Source organism: Mangifera indica, chromosome 13 (genome assembly GCF_011075055.1).
Source record: "Mangifera indica cultivar Alphonso chromosome 13, CATAS_Mindica_2.1, whole genome shotgun sequence".
NCBI lineage: Eukaryota > Viridiplantae > Streptophyta > Magnoliopsida > Sapindales > Anacardiaceae > Mangifera > Mangifera indica.
In genome coordinates, this window is record NC_058149.1 from 12,332,205 (window position 1) to 12,352,360 (window position 20,156).

Genomic DNA, 20,156 nt, shown 5'->3' on the forward strand with positions numbered 1-20,156 from the left:
TGTTTGTTTATTACGAGTTTTCGCTGCAAAAATACGGCAAACGTGTTTTAAACAGTCAATACAATAGATAGGTATAATTGACATATTTACTGACTAGGTTTCTGATGATTTAATGGGTGAAATAAAAAAAGGGGCACGGGGTGGCATCTGAAATTCTGAGTTAACATGTATGTGGGCTCTTTTTATCTTGCACTCAATTAATGCAGTGTAGATTAGAACCAGTATTTGGGGATATTAATGTTAGTTTTTCAATACCAAGGCTCAGGGTAGCATCTGAATTAACTTGGGAATTCGAATTTCTTTATTGTGAAAGTTCAGTGAGTGACTGGTAAGTAAAGCAGCTTCGCACTTTCTTCCTTCATCAAAGTTGCTGTTGCACACTGTCTGTTTCGTTGCATTTGCAGATCTACTCCACAATATCCCCGGAAATTAGTTGGTTATGGCAAATGCTTGGAAGAGAGACTCCAAACAATCAAAACTCCGCGGTCCCATGATCCTCCTCTTATTCATCTCCCTCTCTCTCCTCTTCATCTTCTATTTCTTTGCCTCCTCAAACAACCCTAATTCTAATCCTACTCTTAATCCTTATCTTTCTGTCAAAACCCAATTTCAATCCTCTTCAATATCTCCTTTTAACTGCAAAAGATGCCCCCAATCCTACCCGGTCATTGCTAACATTGTCGAGAATCTTAAATACCCTTTTATCTACTCTCTTCCCGATTTCGGAAAGTTGCCCGAAAAGCCTCATAAAAACATTGTGAGGTTTTTGAAGGGGAAGCCCTTTAGGAAACCCGATATTTCCGAGACAATTCAGGGGATTTTAGAGGGGATGAAAGATAAGAAAAATAAAGATGGATTGGTTGTGGATGTGGGTGCTAATGTGGGGATGGCATCTTTTGCAGCTGCTGTTATGGGATTTAAAGTGTTGAGTTTCGAACCTGTTTTTGAAAATTTGCAACGGTTTTGTGATGGGATTTGGTTTAATAGAGTTGAGGATTTGGTTACCGTTTTTGAAGCTGCTGTATCTGATCGGATCGGAAATATTACTTTTCACAAGGTACAATTTTCTTCTCATAAATAAATTTTGGTGATTATATGAACTCATTACCTTATCAGTTAAGTTTAGGAGTAGCAATTATGTTGCTTGTTTAGCTTACGAAGATAATTTATCTACATCATTTGTGAAGTTTCGGGGTACTGTTGAGCAAATTTGTGATGCTATATTGTATAAGAAATTACGTTGAACCTTTTAAAATCAATTACCAAGAATCCTGTTTTCAATTTTTAGCAAGCGGTTTAGAGGTACTTATTCTAGTTTTTGGTTTAGATAAGTTTGGATGAACCTTATCCATCAATGTCTTTAATATGTTACTGTGAAATCCTTTCTGAAGAATTCATAACTTTCGACCATGTTTATTTAAAAGCTTCAGTCTTCCATACTGATTTTGTTCATCCTTATTTACACTACCAGTTGGTTGGTCGTCTTGACAACAGTGCTGTTTCCGCCACGGGTGCAAAGTTGGCATTCAAGTCCAATGAAGAAATTGCAGTTCAGGTAAGGTCCATCCCTCTGGATGAAGTAATCCCAGAGTCAGAGCATGTGCTGCTTGTGAAAATTGATGTTCAGGGCTGGGAATATCATGTGTTAAAAGGAGCCACAAAGTTACTATCAAGAAAGAAAGGTGAAGCCCCCTACCTAATTTACGAGGAAGATGAGCGTTTGTTGCAAGCCAGCAACAGTAGTGCCAAAGAGATTAGAGATTTCCTTCAGAGTATAGGCTATCACCATTGCTCACAGCATGGTACAGATGCCCACTGCATCAAAGATTAATGAAAGTGGTATAATGTTGCATTTGGAAAAGCAAATTTAACCACAGCACTGTTGATTTGCATGCCTTCACTCTTCTGTTGAATGAAAATTGGATTCTTGCTGACCGCATGTTATTCTTTATTGTTTTAAGGGAAATATGTGGTCTTGATGACACCATTATCCCTCTGGTTGGTGACTGACATTTTTATATGGACTCGGCTTCAAACAACAGTTCCTCAACTTCTTAGAGCAACCACCTGCTGTAGGAGACTAGAGTTCATAATTCAAGTGCAGGGGAACTTTGGACTTGCATCCTGGTTAAAATTTTGTTCCAGTTGTATGCTTGTATTCTTTGATCGTTTAATTCGATGTGTATTTCTGAGCATTTATATGTTCGATTATATGTTCTGTTTGATGGCTATACATTACACTCTTATATTGAACTTTTTTAGTGAACAAAAATGAAGTTATAGATCAACGATTACATTGTTATTTCTCATGTAGATTCCAGTTTCTCATTTCATTGAACTGTTATTTCCTTTGTTTCCGAATGGTTAGAGGCGTAACAATGTCATCAAACAGGACCATGATGTGGCTGCACAACATTCCTAATGGCTGGTACTTGTTTCAGAATTGTGCATGGAACTTTTGAATCATTGAACAGTTTTCAGTTACCTTAGAAGGTAGTTAGAAAGTAAAATCTTCCAAGATGTTGAATGAAAAAACATTACTACTCTCCCTAATTTATGAATCTCAACAGGGAAGAATGGTATTAGTTCTGGGGTTAGGAGAGTGGTATTATCTCTTCCATCAGTTTAGATGATAACAAGTATTCTTATATCTGAAGAATAACGAGCAACTCCATGCTTCTACTGTCGATCAAAGCTTTCCTGGTCCTGTCGTAAAAGAAGATTGGGGCAAGACTGACAATGGCATAAACTTGCATTTGTAGAGCCAGCAGTTTGAATTAGCATATTGGGTATATAGAATGGGACTATAATACAAGAAGATTTGAAGCTTAATTAAAAATTATGAATCCAAAACAGAAAGAAGAAATCGTCTGAATCAAAAAAATCAAATAACCGGCTGCTGGGTTTTCTATCATGGAAGAAACCCAAACTCAGAATAAAAGTTCTTTTCCTTTCTCCGTCTTACTACTTGAAAGCTCAGTAGGTTTCTGGATTTCAAGCATGGTAAGCCAAGTGCAGAAGAGGAAATCTTTCAACACCTACTAATCTTGGTGCATTTACAATATATTTGATTTTGTCAATCATATATACACTTTTAATGACAGATTCATTCCTACAAAGACATTTTCACCTGAATTATAAACATCGTGTAAAGTGTGAGGAATTTAGAGGATGGCTAAAACACTTCTCTTGAATATCACAATTGATCATACTGAACTGATATAGCTTCTACTCTTCAATGCACAAAAAAGGAAAAAAGACAAAATAAGAAGGGGTAAGAATAAACTTATTAAATACACACTCAAGCTGGTAGATACTATCACCTAAGATTCATTCATCAAAAAGTTTGATTTTTAAAAGATTTCCATCCAATTTAGAGCACAAATCCAACATTAGAAAACCGAGTGAACTGACCAGAGCCTCATCATCAAAGACAAATCTCAATGTACAATAATTAACAAAATGCAACACGCAATAAAAGGAGGATAGGTATTTCATTTACTAAAGTAATACCCAAACCAGCTTATTCATTCGGGTCCGAACCAATCACGAGAAGCAGGAAAACTTAGAATTTAGTATGTATCAACTGATTGGATCAAGGATAGTTCGCGTACTGAGTAGATATTTTCGTATTTACATCAGCCGTAATCTAAGGAGACCAACAGCCGCAGCAGGTAATAAATTATCAGTATAAGTTAAACCAGCAGCTAGACCTGTTAATTGACGGATATACTCTTCTTGTCATACTCAAAACGACATGCTTGAAACAATAAATGACCTCGCCTGATCAGCGTAGTTAAGGTTATTTGAGTAATTCAACTACCCTTTCTTCTGTTCCTAGAGCGAGGTAGCCTTATCTGGTGTGGCTGTATTGTATTCGTTGCCACCAACACCGAAACATAAAGCTTAACTCTTATCGCTTTTCAGTTCGAGCTTTCACTTCCTCCTATACAAAGAAGTAATAAAAACTCTGTTAAAAATGGCAAACTCCCTTTTTTGGGCTCCCGTTTGTTCCTTCAAATTTCCAAACAAGCCAGGTATGGGCATAAATATGCATATGTATGTGTTTCCATTCATGAATATTTTCAAATGACTTCCTGTATATGATTTTACAAACTTTTTTGGTAAAATGCTTCCCCATTCGTTTTGTTTGTAGGGATAGCTATCGACAATTCAGTTGCTCGAAAGTCTATCTGGGTTAATGAAGTGTTTCACAAGTCAAGAACTGCCAAAATTCGATCTTTGGAGGTTAAGGTAAAAAATTGTCTTCCTATTTATTCAAAGGTGCAAAAATTTCAATGCGTTTGTTGAGCTGAATTCACTGACAAATAAGTTTAGGATAGCGAAGAGGTTCATAACTCTGTTCTAGGATTGGAATCGCTGTGGCGTTACCCATGGAATTGGGGCAAAACAGATAATGTGTCAAAAAAGGAAATTAGAGCCAAAGATTCTTCATATGTAGGTTAACAAAAGCATAATTGGATTGGACATGTTCAGTTGGTAATGCGATCTAAAGCTTGAATTAGAGATTATTTGAACTTGCTGTTTCACACCTTCATGGGATGGCTAAAGGTGGTAAGCAGTTGGCTAATAATTTATATATTTTACCCAACTTCAACTTGCTCCCCTTTTAAGGTGTGAAATTTCCAATTTGTTTGTTGTGCTTGAATTCACTGACAAATAAGTTTAGGTTCAATTCTCCAACAGTGTTACTAATAGGGTCAAACCCATTTTGGTGATTGCAAATCTGGATAGCGAAGGGTTTGATATCTCTGTTCTAGGATTGCAATGGCTATAGTGTTACCCATAGTATTAGGGCAAGATAGGTGATGCGTCATAAAGGGAAGTTAGAGGTAAAGGTTCTCCATATATGGGATAACAAAACCTTATTGAATTGGATATGTTCAGGTGTTTATGCAATCTAAGCTTGAATTAGAAATTACTGAACCTGTTGTTTCACACCGTCATGGGATGACTAAAGTTGGTAAGCAGTTGGCAAATAATTTGGTGCACCAGCAAGAAATGTGTCATTATGATTAGAGGTGAAAAAATGCTGGCAAGGACAATAGTTGTAGATGGAAGCTTTTTATTAATATCTTGGTTGCCTGTGACATTAATGTAGATCCAGAACAAACGAGTAGCAAAATTCTATACCCAGTTGTGAACAACTAAGATGTAGTACTGCAATTTTTAATATTGTGTTCTGATCTGAAGTATCTGTTATCTTGCTTTATGATTATTTGACTTCAAGTTCTCTTTCATATTGGTTCAACAGGCAGCGGATAGTAACAAGAGTGCCAAACCAAATAGCATAGTCTGTGCCGATTGTGATGGAAATGGTAAGCAGAGTATTCTTTGTCAATTATTACCTTAGTGTTATCTTGATGTTTCAGACTAGATGCATTGTTGGTTTTTGTGGTAATTTGATCTATAATGTATGAGCCTGAAATAGTTTCTTATTCATATAAGCATCCGGTAATATTATTCCATTTTCTAAAATTCTGTTTCTTTTCTCTTCTTCTTTCATGTTCTCCTTCTTATAGACTCTCTGCCTCTGGAATTGGGTATGGCATCAGGGCTATAAAGTTTTTTTTTTTCTCCCACTCTCAGTGATGGCTCCCTCTAAAGTACTAAAATGATTGTTTTTCACTCCTTAAAAGTGATCCTTGGATCTAGGTCACCGATCTGGAGGCACAGCTTTTTTAATCCTTGTGCTGGCGGTTTAAAATCTATTTTAGTCTTTTTAGAATTACTTTGCATTCTTGTATAAAGGTTTTACATTGTTACTATACATTAATTTTTGCCAAGTATCATTTTCAGGTTCTTGGGGTTTAAATTTTATTTATTTATTTTCTCATATATTTTCTGTTAAACTGCCAATATATTGTTGTAACTTATAGGTTTATAGCTTATAGATTATGTAATCTTCCTAAATACCTAGCAGGTGCCAAACAATGTTCTCAATGCAAAGGTACTGGAGTTAATTCTGTAGATCATTTCGGTGGACAGTTTAAAGCGGGCGGGTTATGTTGGCTTTGCAGGTACTCATTTAAAACTGTGTTTTCCTTTCGTAATTCTTGGTTTATCAGGTTCTCATTCTAATGATTTCACAATACCATGAAAAATTTAAGTTACTAGTCCTCCATTTTTTCTTTCTTCCAACCTTATCCTTAATTTTTCCCATTTAAACTTCAAAATTTGAATTTCTCTTTGGTCCGCTTGGATGGATAGTTGTTCTATAGGAACTAATATATTATGGAAATTGTCTTTGTTGTAGCAAATCACAGTTTCAAACCTGCAAAACATAGATTTACCACTTTTCAATTTTTTCATTTATTTTTCCTTTTACCACTGTGAGTTCCCTAAATTAAGGTCATTGTAGACTATAAAGAGGAGCTTGGCTATTTATTATCCATTTGGCGTAGAATCAGAGTCATGGCTATACCTAGCCATCCATTCCAAAATATGGTAAGATAGTTGACACATACATAAACATAATGTGAGGTAGTCACTTAGAGTCTAAACCTGAAAGTACTGTGTTATAACGCCATGCATGCATGAGGCACTGATCTGTTCTGTATGATAGTTTACTACAAATCAGCTTCAGTTATCAACAATTACATGAAGCTATTTATATGCAATGGATGCTTTTGTCAGTCTGCTTTTTCCTGATTTCATGATCTGAACTTTGCTTCTCTGCAGCTTCGTTGTTTAGATTGTACTCATTTTTGTTTTAATATTTGGGTTTGACAAGTATTTGATACAAGTAAATATGTATTGTTGTAGAGGGAAAAGAGACATTTTGTGTGGGAATTGTAATGGAGCTGGGTTTATTGGTGGATTCATGAGCACAATTGATGAGTAAGAGGTAGAAAGATTGTGCCTGCCTGCTAAGTAAGCTATGGTTAAATTAGGTTTGGTTATGTTTGTGAATGTTGAATGACAATCATATGCTAATACTTCTTGGGACAATTCCAGATGTGTGTAAAAGGTCGAATTTTCAGATTTTCCAAACCAACCAGGATATCTTGAAATTTTGAAATGTTGATGTATTTGTTTACCTATTGTCACTTTTGATAGTGTAATTCAAGTTCTTTCTGCATTCAGTTAAATCTGAATTGAGAGTGTACATTCTGGCAAACTTCCCAGGTGAATACTACAGAGAACTAATCCAGAAGAATAATTCCACAATTAAAAAACGTATAGACGCGCCAGGTGGCGAACCTACGACTTTCTGCTTAGGAAACAGACGCTCTATCCACTGGGCTACGGGCGCTGCTTGATTTTTTTGGATTACTCTTATATATTTAATGTTTTAATTTTAAGAAACATCTGGTGGCTACTAAACACTTTTTGATCATATACTAGTCATCTTTTCAAGAGTAAAAGCCACTCCAAAACCCAGGTCATAAAATGGACCGATCATCATTTTATTGACAAACCTATTCTTCCATTTAAGGAAGATATGATTTGGGTCGAAAACAACTTTCATTTCATCTCTCTATTTGACTGATACAAATGCCATTACATTCAGAAACTGACACCAGACTTCACTTTGATTCATCTTTTAACTGTAAACAATAAACATCAGTATTTTGGTTTCTATATTCCTTTAGATTCGGTAAACTATACCAAGCCAAAATTTGTTCTAACAGAACTACTCTAGTCTTCCATCCTAACATCTTCGAGCCCTCTTAGTGTGAGAGAGTTAGGCAGTGCAACCAGGTCAGAAAACAAGAGAACAGCAGAGCAGCCTGGTGGTCTCCCAGCGGTCCTGCAGAGGAATATCAGGCCTGCAATTACAAGTAACAAGCAGCATGAAAAACTACACTACAGTCATCCTAGGTTGAAGGGCAGCTCAACAATATTATGCATTACAAATGAGAAAAAACGTGTAATCCTCCATTATTTACTTTGAAAAAAAAAAAAAAATTCTATGATCCGTGCGTCTCCACTGCACAAATTACATGGGCACAGAGATTTATATAAATGTGTATGTAGCTACTTAACTGTGCTACAATTTGAATTGTTAGTGATACAAATGGAAGGCATGTGTTTATATTATTTCCTTGTGATTGTGGGATGGTTTTACCAGTGCAAAGCCAAGAAGGATTGAATCTGGGTTCCATTCTTTTTCTTGCCTCCAGTCCACCGTTAAATCACACTTCAACAAAGATCCCACCATAGCACCTGCTTTACCAAGGCTTCATTTACATGACTGCTTCATCCAAGTTCATTTCATTATCTCTTTGTTATTCTTATATTATACATATACATATGGTTTTGGTAGTAATTACTGAAGTGTTACATTAACTTTACGCAAGGTTGTGAATGGTTATGGGTTAGTGTTGATTGCAAGGCCTTCGGCTGAGAGAGACGTCTTGCCAAACATGGGATTAAGAGGCTTTGAAATGATTGAAGATGCAAAAACACAACTTAAGGCTTTGTGCCCTAGCGTTGTTTCATTGGCTGATATATTAGCACTTGCCGCTCGCGATGCTGTTGACATGGTACACTCCATACATTTCTAATTATTTTAATTTCATGCATCATCAATTTCAGATTCAACCACTACTCATGTTTATATGTATATACTTATCCAGAGTAATGGTCCAAGATGGCCAGTGTCAACTGGTAGAAGAGATGGTAGAGTTTCTTCATCATCCCAAACATCCATTAATCTATATTCACCTCGTGATTCCGTCGCAGTCCAGAGGCAAAATTTTGCTGCCAAAGGCCTTGACAACACATTAGTCGGTAATATTCTTACTTCCTTTTCTATCCACCACTTGAAAATGGAATGATTAATAATACGTATGTGCTTAAATTGCAGGGGCACATACCATTGTCCTCTATACTTCACAATAACAGGTAGCGCATACCCTACTATAAACTAGTAGTTTTTATCATAACTCAAAGGCCTTTATCTCAACAATAGTGACGATTCAAAGCATATAACGTTAGACATAGGTAACTGGACACAGTTTGATAGAAACATTTTTAAGAATGTGCAAAATGATAACACAATTCTAGAGTCAAATCAAAAGTTGTGGAGACTCTTATCACATATGATATAGTTGATAACTATACAAACAAATCAAAAGAATTGTTGAAACTTAGATTTGATCATAAGTTTCCCAAAGCCATGATAAAAATGGGTAAGATACAAGTTAAGACCAATAGAGATGGAGAGATTAGGAAAGTATGTTCAAAATTTAATTAATTGAAAATTGAATTGGTAAAATAATATGCACTATGCTTTATTTTACTAATTTAATCTATAATTAATTAAAATTTAAACATACTTTTCTAATTTTTTCATCTCTGTAGATTTTAACTTTTATCTCACTCATTTTGATCATAACTTTTGAAAATTCACAATCAAATCTAAGTTTGAACGATTCTTTTGTATTACTTGTATAATTATCAATTATACTATATATAATGAAATCCCTCCACAACCTATGATCCAACTCTAAAATAGTTTTACTGTCTCACACATTTTATGATAGTATGTATAAATATATATTTATTTATGTATTTAAAATAATTATATATAATATTATTCATTCTCTCGTTCTTATTAGATGTATTTATTTTATAATTTTTAATAATTTCATGACAAAATAAAAACCTAGCTCAAATTATAAAATATTATTTACCACATCGTAACGATGTAGGGGTGATGATAGTATTGCTCTACGTATAATAAGAGAAGGCCAAGACTTTTAGACAGTTCGTCCCTAGCCTTCTCTGCTTCTGCTTGTTGATGAATGGCTATTCTTTTGACACAGACAGCCAACAAGAACTTCAAGATCATACGCGTATATTCAACGCAGCTCTCTTTGTCAAAAAGTCAATAATCTATTCATTATTTCATAATTTCAGATTTATATCAACTGGTTTACCTACGCCGGGCATGAATGAGCTGCAGATTGGATCCGAGCAAGAGATATTAGCGTATTTACTGGATCCATGAGCCTTAAATATTGGATCTTTCTGTGGACTGCAATTGCCGGTTTGGCAAAAGGATCGCTCTGTACCCACGATACCTCACTTCCTGTGTCAAATTCCAATGAAACATATTGCACCGGGGTTTGAGAGGGGAATGAGTATGGGCCTCGGTCGAGACCTAGCATACCAAGCACTGTACCGAACAAGCCTGAGTTGTTTCGGGCGCAGCCCAAGTAGAACTAGGGAATGCATCAGAAAATGTAAAGGAAATTGTTTCCTGGCTGGCCAATCCAAAGGAATTTGAACCGTCCTCCTAACAGATTTCATATGTACATGCTGAGGATCCACAATCGGAAGAGTCTTTTTACTTAAAAAAAAAAAAAAAAGAAAGACTTAAATCTATACGTTTCCTTTAAAAATTCTAATGTTCTACAAATCTTACTAACATTTGATTTTCCTTATATGTTAAAACTCTCGCTATTCTCTTTTTTTGATGATGAGCTTAGATTGTTTTGTCTTTTGGCTTGTGTTTGTGTAATGTATATTCTTAAAAAAAACAAATAAATTAAACGTTGTTTCACTGCAAAATGAGATAAACTAATTATTTCTAAGAGAAACCAATCATTTGGCTTTCATGTTTCTGCCAAATTTCGATGTCCGGTGTTCATTAGATTAGACCGTGGGCGACGTCTTGATTAAATCATGAAGTTGAAAACATCTGGTAGGACTAAGCAGTTTTTGGTCATACACTAGTCTTCTTTTTAACGGTAATAAAAGCCACTCCAAAACCCAGGACATAGAATGGATTGATCATCATTTTATTGACAAACCCATTTTAACACAAGGAACAAATTATCAGGGTTGAAAACTGCATCTTTCTTTTCATCTCTGTTTGACTGATACAAATGCCATTACATTTAGAAGCTGACACCAGACTTTTCTTAAGTTTCATCTTTTACTGTAAAAATGAGTATTTTGGTTTCAATATTCCTTTTAGATTCGGTACACAATACCTGAAGAATTTTGAATTGAGGTTGTAAAACTGCAGAGATCATGATTTAAACTGCAAAATTGAGGGCACAAAGTAAATATAATGCCCCAAATATCAATCAAGGGCACAAAAGATCATAAACAATTTATAACCATGCATAAATGGTTAAATCAGAGTTCATAGGTTGAATTATGTCGTTAAAACGAGTTCAGCTTATGCACAACCATAGGTAATTTAATGTTTTGTAAAGTTACAAGAAAAAATATATGGTTTTAGATATCAACAGGAATGTTAAGGCTTGCACCATTACTTATGCAAGGTCACAAAGCCTGCAAGGCAATCATTCATATCATGATATTATTAGACGAAGGATCTCCCCTGAATGTTTGAACGATTTTTCTGTTTCATCAAGACAATGATTCTTCTGCTCCCTAGTCCAGCTCTGAGTAATCCCACGTACATATATGTGTATTAGGTAACTATATTAATAAGCAATAAAATTTATCCATCTGTGTTATCTAATTCAAAATTTAATATGGGAATTTATTTGATTATGATTTAAATTTACAGCTGATGAGGAATGTTCAATCAAAGAAAAGAAGGTTGACTAAAGAATTTGCAATAGAATAGTAATTTACCTCAGCAACTTTATTCAGCTTGTCTCTTACATTCTGCAAAAGTTGGGAAAGTTCACCATCCCATTTATAGAATTCCAACTCCTTGTTATCAAGTATCTTCTCAGCAACCTAGTATACAAAGAAAAGGAGAATAACAGTAAACAAAGATAAAATGATGATACCCAACCCAGCAGCATGCCAAGTAGCTAAGCACGACAGAAACTAGGGGAAGTTCCAGTGTCATGTTCAACATAGAATGTGCCTGTTAACCATGCATTCACAAACTGTTCTCATGCCAGACAAATATCCACTAGGTGTAAGAAAGAATCTCAATAATTTCGAAAAACCATAGTAAAGTTTCTTGTTATACATAAATAATGTACAAGACACATGTTTAAGCTAATACCTTTTTCCCAATCATCCGGCCACCAGCTGAGTGGGCAAAATATACATTGTAGAAGTGGCAAATAAAAGCTTGAGGATCCTTCTCTGACAATTCCTTAAGATACTGTGCATAGGTAATACCACAAGAAGAAGGTTCTGGAATGGTATACCCCTGCTCTTTGAAACACTCCAAATCTTTAGCCAGTTTTTCAGACCTTTCCAATCCAGTGTTTCTAAACTCAGCATCTACATTGAAGTAATGTTGCAAATTATAAATTAGGATACAAACAAAAAAATACCAGTCCCAACAGTCAACATGTGCAACACCCCCAATGTGCCTCTCTTTTCTTTACAGTGAGAAGAAGAAAGCAGATAACAAATAAGAATTATATGACAGAAAATTTTTTTAGCATAATGTAGTTCAAGCTATTTATATCCCACTATGATCTAGCAGGAAAACTTCAGCCTCCACTGCAGTTAAAGAATTGAAACACTAGAACAATCTTAAAAAATAATAACTTTCCTGCGGTAAATCACAATTTGTTTAATATAACTTCTCTCTGCTGTCCCAGAATAATTCTAAGACTTTTTTTTCCTGAAAACTTGACAATCCACAGTGAGGTCAATGAGGATTCAGGAGACCCACTGATTAACTTTAGAAAAAAAGTGCATATTTTCATGAAATAGTAAAAGGAATCTTGGTGCGCTACAGAAATGCATCCAAGAACGATACTTCAAACAATAGAGAGGGAAAAGGAAACAAAGTCTTAGAATTAAAAATCATCCTGTATACCTCCGTTTTCCCAGGTTGCAGGAGTTGAGGAGAAGCATAACAATTTCTTTAGGAAGGATCTACAATGCACTAGAAAGAGAAAGTCCTTTTCTTTTTTAACCATAGACCCTAAAAATACAGATTCAAATATCAGGCAGATCTGCAATCCCACATATAAGAAAACCATATCAATCCTACTTTTGACAGAGAAACCATGAGTTGTAAATTAGCACATTCCGAAATTCCTAATGGTAAAACAACCTCAACGAGAACTTAATGGCACTAATCCTAACTTGAATCCATACTAAACACAATTGTAAAAGCAACCCCGTCATCTATTAAAACATCAACATTCAACAACTACAATAACACGAAAAATAAATTAAAAAACCTCACAAATTGGAATAGGGGCTTCTTGAATGATCCCTTCAAGAGTATCATAAACCAGTTTGCTATCAACAAGAAACCTGAGGTACCCATCAACAGAAGGCTTCCATTTAGTTAAAGGACGCTCTTCAGGCTCCTTCACCTGTTTCTGTCCCTCTTTAGCCTGTTCCCTTGTATGCAATTTCATTGCCACAAACCTCATCTCCTCCACAAACCCCTTTGCCTCTCCGGGATAACGCTTTCTGGCCTTCTCAGCAGTGTTTGCGGACACGACAACGACACCGTTGCTCTGAGGTATCCTATCAATCTTGTAAGACCGAAAGTGAAGAGGCAAGAAACTGGAAACGAAAACAGTCGGTTTGGGGTTGGAGTTAGTGCAGTGAGGTCTGATTAAAAAAGACTGAGACTGAGAAACTAAGGTCAGAGACGCCATTGAAACGCTGAAAAGCAACCAGTTAGATTGGTGAAGAAAGATTGTACAAAACAAAACAATCAAGTGATAAAAACGAAAAACAATGTAGCAAGAGTGGCTTGTGAAGGCGGTTCAAGTGTTCTTGAAGGTAAAGCTAAAAAGATAGATATCAATAAGTAAAGGGAAATTATTTAATAATAAAAAAAATTCAATGGGGTCTTCGTTATGCGGATGAGTATGGTCTCTCTGGCTTCAGTTTCCAATTCTATCGATCTACCATTTTGGAAACAGAGAATTTCGTCAGGGCGATGGCATGCCAGGTGGCCCTGTTGTAACGACGGCGTTTTCAAAAATAAGAGGCAAACGCGTAAAACGGCAACGTTTGTGTTTGTGGTGGTGCGCTTGTGTCATTTCATTTGTGAAGTCTAATAAAAAGGAATGTATTTTTGAGGGAATTTTGTCCTAGGGCTTAAAAAAGACAGGATGCCAAAAAAATGGACAACCAAAAGAATCCTTTATATTTTTTTTATTTTTATAATATACTAATTTGCTTTGAAATTAATGCCTAAAGATATATATTGACGAAATAATATTATATGTATATTTTTTATATATAATTTATGTATATAAATATTGTATTATTATATAATTATATGTTATCTTATTTTTAAAAATTAATTCCTAATACAATAAGTAATCTAGACTTGTATTGCAATTTTAACTTCTGCTAGAATAGGATAGCTATATAATCCTAATTTGCCAGAAAGTAATTTACTTTTCTTTCAGTGTTTGAAATGAAACCTCAAAATATTTATGTGAAAACAAGTAATTAAATCAACCACTTTAGGGAAAGCATGGGGCAAAGGAAGTCTTTTTATACTGGTTTTTGTTGTTGCTTCTCAATGAAAGCAATCTAGCCGCATTTTCATTCAACCTACGTATAGATAATGAGGTAGGTCATTGATTGAATATTTTATTGCTTCTTTTGATGTCATTTCCTTGAGTTCAAAAAAAGAAAAGTTTGATGGCATAATAATTTCTCTCATTTTTTGGAATGTGAGTAGGGTTTTAGAAACTTTTTATATATTTTTATGAATGTGAGACACATTGATTAAAGTTCCTTGTTTTGTAGCAAGTATGATGGCAATGTTTTCATCTTACATTTAATGCAATGCATGTGAGTGTCGTATATTTGTTATGACAATTAGGATTACTATAATGTCTTGTTAAGTATAACATGCATTTCTCGCTGGATTGGGAAACATGTTTCCAACTTAACTTGGACAAAAGAAGTCATATCCTTCTTAATCTTGGGTTGTCTATAAAAACAATTTCATAATCTCTTTCCCAATTCAATAAAATTATCTATGCATATTTTTGGTATACAAATTAATACACATATAGTATATTATCATGTGATTAAATTATTTTAAATCAATGATAAATAATACTTAATCACATGATGATACATTCATGTATATATTTATTTATAAACTAAAAATATGTATACATAATATTATTTTACCGTGATAAAATTGCATATAGATAATACTCGAAATAATAGATTTTTATGCTTTCTTAGCTACACCACTCAATAATATATTAAAATATTATATACAAACTACTTTTGTATATAATATATTAATTTAATTTATTAAAATACATATCAAAGTCGCTTTGGCCGAGTGGTTTGATATTATTTTTGCACACTTTAATTTGAAAGTAATTGAACCTTGAACATATGTTCCTAATCTCTCATCTGTGCCAGTCTTCACTCATAGTTTTTAACAACGCTTCATGTGGCAGAATCCCCTCATAACCATTGATCTGACTCTAGATTTCGTTTACCATCCCGTACATTCTTAAAAAAGCTCACATCAAACTCGGTTTGGCTATCCATGTCCAATGCCACACACTTTGAACCGTCGCCACCATTGGGACAAAGGATCTGGAGTTGTGCTAAAAACTACTGATTGTCTGCACTGCCTGTTGTGAAATTGTATAAACGATAACGGAAGAACAAACAATCAGTTTGTCCAATGGTATGTGCCCCTGTCATTTAAACACCTACTAATAACAATAATAATAATAATAATAATAATACTGATTCTATTTACAGGTCATTTGAAGTGGTAGATAGAGAGGGAAGTTATAATATTACCTACTAGTGTTACAAGATCATGATCGTCAAGGCCTTTGGCAGCAAATTTTTGCCTCTGGACTGCGACGGAATCTAGAGGTGAAGGTAAATTGGAGGCTTGGGATGATGAAGAAACTCTACCATCTCTTCGACCCATTGGCACTGGCCAGCTTGGACCATTACTCTGAGTAAGTACATATATATAGAAAGATTAACATGGGTAGTCACTTCACTTGATTGAATAAAAAATTGATAGTACATGAAAAATATAAAATAAAATTATGTATATGTATATTGAGTATATAAATTGATACATATTTAATAAAAATAAAATTATATTAAATTATATAATAACATATATCAATTATATATGTATTTATATACTTAAAAGTTAGCGTGCATATCATTGCTAGAAAAATAATCAACAAAGTGAATTGAGAATACCAAGTCAACGGCATCACGAGCAGCAAGTGCTAATATATCAGCGCATGATACCACGCTAGGACACAAAGCTTCAAGTTGCATTTTTGCATCATCGATGACTTCAAAGCCTCTTAATCCGATATTCAGCAAGGCATTTTTCTCAGCCAAAGACGCCGTAATCAACACTGATCCATCACAACCCTGCATAAAATATAACCATGCACACGTCCATATGTATATTGAAGCCTCAAACAGTATATCCATATGACATTTTTTTAAAATTAAAATAGACTTTTTTTTTTCTCCAAGCAAATAATATCTGTAGATTACACCCTAGTATATAATTCGACAAAAGAGAATAGCCAAACGCCAAAAACATAAGAGGACATGCCAAACACCAAAATGTCACTCACAAAATTTACCTAATTATGAGAACCACTGGTGACGTTCGCATGTCATTCCTATAAATCCTCCGACAACAAGCATCTATACACACCCCAAATTGATATTGTGTCGTCAAACTATAATGGGTTGTCTTTAAGATTAAGATATAATGATTTGTAATAAATTTTTTTTGGTTTAGCATCTTTGCACGTGAAAAAAAAATTAGTTAACACTCGCACGCAAAATGCACGGTTTATGCACGTGTGCAAAGTGCATTGTTCACAAAATGAGATTTTTTTTTTTTGTTTTCGCTTGTGTTTAATTAATTAATAAACCAAAGTTTGTATCTGCGTTTGAATATTTTTAACAAGTACACTGTAAGTGTTTATGTTGCTGGCAAATCTAGCCAACTCTTAGAGGGCACAATTGCAGATTGAGCTGATGGTACAATGACAGTCAAACTTGTCACCAATGATCGCTTATTTCATTTTTAACAAAAACATATAATTTGAATAAATTAGGATTAAATAAAAATGGGTTCTAAATTATTGAGATGTTAATATATTTGGTTGCCGGATAAATATAAGATTATTGATAAAATGTAGTGATAAATTGACAATGGATTCGGGTGATAAAATTGATGGTGAGATTTTTGAGTAAATTCAGAATCTTGACTAAAATTTGTGGGGAAGAAAATGTAAAGTTATAAAGCTTATCAGATAATTAAAACAAAAAAATTTGCAACCACCACCTGAGTTTTAAAAAGACTAACTTTGGGATGTCATACAAAACATCCCTATGACATAAGAGTATATCCATATGACATCAGAAGAACAAAGAGGAAGGAGATGATGAAATGAACCTGCACGAAACAGTCATGGAAATGAAGCCTTAGTAAAGCAGGAGCTATGGTGGGATCTTTGTTGAAGTGTGATTGAACAGTAGACCTGACGGCCACCTCAGCCTTTGGACATGAAGAAGAATAGAACCCAGGTTTCAATCCTCCTTGGCTTTGCGCTGACAAAACCATCACCGAAATCACGATAAAATAATATAAACACACGCCTTCCATTTGTAGCATTAACAATTCGAATCAAATCTTGAGTTATGTACCAGCAATTTGAAGCACAAGAAATTAGCTATATATATGTGTGTCGGTGTAATTTGTGTAGTGGAGATGCGTGGATCACGAATGAAATAGTGATGAGGGCTCTTTTTAATTTTGTTTGTTTATATGTATGGATAGAAAAGTTGGAGGTGGATTTGATTGTGCATCGTATTGGTACTGAAGGGAAGGGAATGATAGAGGATTCTCTTTTATCAGTAAAACTTTTAACTTTAAATTATTCATAGACGCGATTTTCCTTTTTTCTTGTCTACCATTTCTCTGCTCCTGCATCATTTTTCCATAATTCAGATGATCCTTTTCACACGGATACTTGATTATCTGTAGTGTATGATATTTTCACATGCAAATATTTGTGGAATGATTGGGTCTGAGTTCCATGCATGGCAGAGTAGCCCTTAAATTTTTGAAAACCCTCACGCTTTTAATAAATTATACTAATTCGTTTCAGAAATAACATTCTAACCTCTGTTAAAATAAATAATAATTTAATTAAAATAGACATTTTTTCCTCTAAGCAAATAACATATATCAATTATATATGTATTTATATACTTAAAAGTTAGCGTGTCTATCATTGTTAGAAAAATAATCAACAAAGTGAGTTGAGAATATCAAGTCAACGGCGTCACGAGCAGCAAGTGCTAATATATCAGCACATGATACCACGCCAAGACACAAAGCTTCAAGTTGCATTTTTGCATTATCGATGACTTCAAAGCCTCTTAATCCGATATTCGGCAAGACATTTTTCTCAGCCGAAGATGCCGTAATCAACACTGATCCATCACAACCCTGCATAAAATATAACCATGTACACGTCCATATGTATATTGAAGCCTCAAACAGTATATCCATATGACATTTTTTTAAAATTAAAATAGACTTTTTTTTTTCTCCAAGCAAATAATATCGGTAGATTACACCCTAGTATATATAATTCGACAAAAGAGATTAGCCAAATGCCAAAAACAGAAGAGGACATGCCAAACACCAAAATGCCACTCACAAAATTTACTTAATTGTGAGAACCACTGATGACGTTCGCATGTCATTCTTACAAATCCTCTGACAATAAGCATTTATATACACCCCAAATTGATATTGTGTCGTAAAACTATAATGGGTTGTCTTGAAGATTAAGATATAATGATTTATGATGAATTTTTTTTGGTTTAGCATATTTGCCCGTGGAAAAAAAAATTAGTTAACACCCACACGCAAAATGCACGGTTTATGCAGTGTGCAAAGAGCATTGTTCACAAAATGAGAATTTTTTTTTTTTTTTCGCTTATGTTTAATTAATTAATAAACCAAAGTTTGTATTTGCGTTTGAATATTTTTAACAAGTGCACTGTAAGTGTTTATGTTGCAGGCAAATCTAGCCAACTCTTAGAGGGCACAATTGCAGATTGAGCTGATGGTACAATGACAGTCAAACTTGTCACTAATGATCGCTTACTTCATTTTTAACAAAAACATATAATTTGAATAAATTAGGATTAAATAAAAATGGGTTCTAAATTATTGAGATGTTAATATATTTGGTTGCGGGATAAATATAAGATTATTGATAAAATGTAGTGATAAATTGACAATGGATTCGGGTGATAAAATTGATGGTGAGATTTTTGAGTAAATTCAGAATCTTGACTAAAATTTGTGGGGAAGAAAATGTAAAGTTATAAAGCTTATCAGATAATTAAAACAAAAAAATTTGCAACCCGCACCTGAGTTTTAAAAAGACTAACTTTGGGACGTCATACAAAACATCCCTATGACATAAGAGTATATCCATATGACATCAGAAGAACAAAGAGGAAGGAGATGATGAAATGAACCTGCACGAAACATTCATGGAAATGAAGCCTTAGTAAAGCAGGAGCTATGGTGGGATCTTTGTTGAAGTGTGATTGAACAGTAGACCTGACGGCCACCTCAGCCTTTGGACATGAAGAAGAATAGAACCCAGGTTTCAATCCTCCTTGGCTTTGCGCTGACAAAACCATCACCGAAATCACGATAAAATAATATAAACACATGCCTTCCATTTGTAGCATTAACAATTCGAATCAAATCTTGAGTTATGTACCAGCAATTTGAAGCACAAGAAATTAGCTATATATATGTGTGTCGGTGTAATTTGTGTAGTGGAGATGCGTGGATCACGAATGAAATAGTGATGAGGGCTCTTTTTAATTTTGTTTGTTTATATGTATGGATAGAAAAGTTGGAGGTGGATTTGATTGTGCATCGTATTGGTACTGAAGGGAAGGGAATGATAGAGGATTCTCTTTTATCAGTAAAACTTTTAACTTTAAATTATTCATAGACGCGATTTTCCTTTTTTCTTGTCTACCATTTCTCTGCTCCTGCATCATTTTTCCATAATTCAGATGATCCTTTTCACACGGATACTTGATTATCTGTAGTGTATGATATTTTCACATGCAAATATTTGTGGAATGATTGGGTCTGAGTTCAATGCATGGCAGAGTAGCCCTTAAATTTTTGAAAACCCTCACGCTTTTAATAAATTATACTAATTCGTTTCAGAAATAACATT

General features: G+C 34.4%; 5 protein-coding genes and 1 pseudogene across 13 annotated transcripts; 3 read left to right on the top strand and 3 right to left on the bottom strand.

Moving 5' to 3' along the window:
* The first annotated feature begins 148 nt into the window (after positions 1–148).
* On the top strand, positions 149–2,313 carry LOC123194019. 2 transcript variants are annotated; one of them, XM_044607131.1, is made up of 3 exons: positions 149–1,057; positions 1,472–1,839; positions 1,962–2,313. In XM_044607131.1, exons 1-2 carry the CDS (start codon positions 440–442, stop codon positions 1,829–1,831), a joined length of 978 nt encoding a protein of 325 aa, XP_044463066.1. In that variant the 5' UTR covers positions 149–439; the 3' UTR covers positions 1,832–1,839; positions 1,962–2,313. The 2 variants fall into 2 exon arrangements, with proteins under 2 accessions (XP_044463066.1, XP_044463065.1); XM_044607130.1 differs by having other exon boundaries at positions 1,472–2,313.
* Positions 2,314–3,846: 1,533 nt separating this feature from the next.
* Positions 3,847–7,112, top strand: LOC123194022 (protein BUNDLE SHEATH DEFECTIVE 2, chloroplastic-like). 2 transcript variants are annotated; one of them, XM_044607133.1, is made up of 5 exons: positions 3,847–4,037; positions 4,157–4,254; positions 5,276–5,339; positions 5,942–6,041; positions 6,787–7,112. In XM_044607133.1, the coding sequence occupies exons 1-5, from the start codon at positions 3,980–3,982 to the stop codon at positions 6,863–6,865; spliced, it is 399 nt and encodes a 132-aa protein (XP_044463068.1). In that variant the 5' UTR covers positions 3,847–3,979; the 3' UTR covers positions 6,866–7,112. The 2 variants fall into 2 exon arrangements, with proteins under 2 accessions (XP_044463068.1, XP_044463069.1); XM_044607134.1 differs by having other exon boundaries at positions 3,858–4,037; positions 5,945–6,041.
* Positions 7,113–8,300: 1,188 nt separating this feature from the next.
* Positions 8,301–9,257, top strand: LOC123194023 (annotated as a pseudogene).
* Positions 9,258–9,804: 547 nt separating this feature from the next.
* LOC123194018 (heme oxygenase 1, chloroplastic-like) lies at positions 9,805–13,996 on the bottom strand. 7 transcript variants are annotated; one of them, XM_044607128.1, is made up of 6 exons: positions 13,110–13,995; positions 12,740–12,878; positions 11,969–12,192; positions 11,584–11,691; positions 10,968–11,017; positions 9,805–10,267 (listed from the first exon to the last, which is right to left on the bottom strand). In XM_044607128.1, the coding sequence occupies exons 1-5, from the start codon at positions 13,536–13,538 to the stop codon at positions 11,006–11,008; spliced, it is 912 nt and encodes a 303-aa protein (XP_044463063.1). In that variant the 5' UTR covers positions 13,539–13,995; the 3' UTR covers positions 9,805–10,267; positions 10,968–11,005. The 7 variants fall into 7 exon arrangements, with proteins under 7 accessions (XP_044463063.1, XP_044463061.1, XP_044463062.1 ...); XM_044607126.1 differs by having other exon boundaries at positions 9,805–10,314; XM_044607127.1 differs by lacking the exon at positions 9,805–10,267 and having other exon boundaries at positions 10,752–11,017.
* A 1,065-nt stretch (positions 13,997–15,061) lies between these two features.
* Positions 15,062–17,512, bottom strand: LOC123194020 (peroxidase 25-like). Its single transcript, XM_044607132.1, has 4 exons — positions 17,327–17,512; positions 16,102–16,281; positions 15,679–15,841; positions 15,062–15,503 (listed from the first exon to the last, which is right to left on the bottom strand). The coding sequence occupies exons 1-4, from the start codon at positions 17,492–17,494 to the stop codon at positions 15,484–15,486; spliced, it is 531 nt and encodes a 176-aa protein (XP_044463067.1). The 5' UTR covers positions 17,495–17,512; the 3' UTR covers positions 15,062–15,483.
* Positions 17,513–18,145: 633 nt separating this feature from the next.
* Positions 18,146–19,599, bottom strand: LOC123194191 (peroxidase 25-like). Its single transcript, XM_044607350.1, has 2 exons — positions 19,432–19,599; positions 18,146–18,385 (listed from the first exon to the last, which is right to left on the bottom strand). The coding sequence occupies exons 1-2, from the start codon at positions 19,597–19,599 to the stop codon at positions 18,146–18,148; spliced, it is 408 nt and encodes a 135-aa protein (XP_044463285.1).
* Positions 19,600–20,156: the final 557 nt, after the last annotated feature.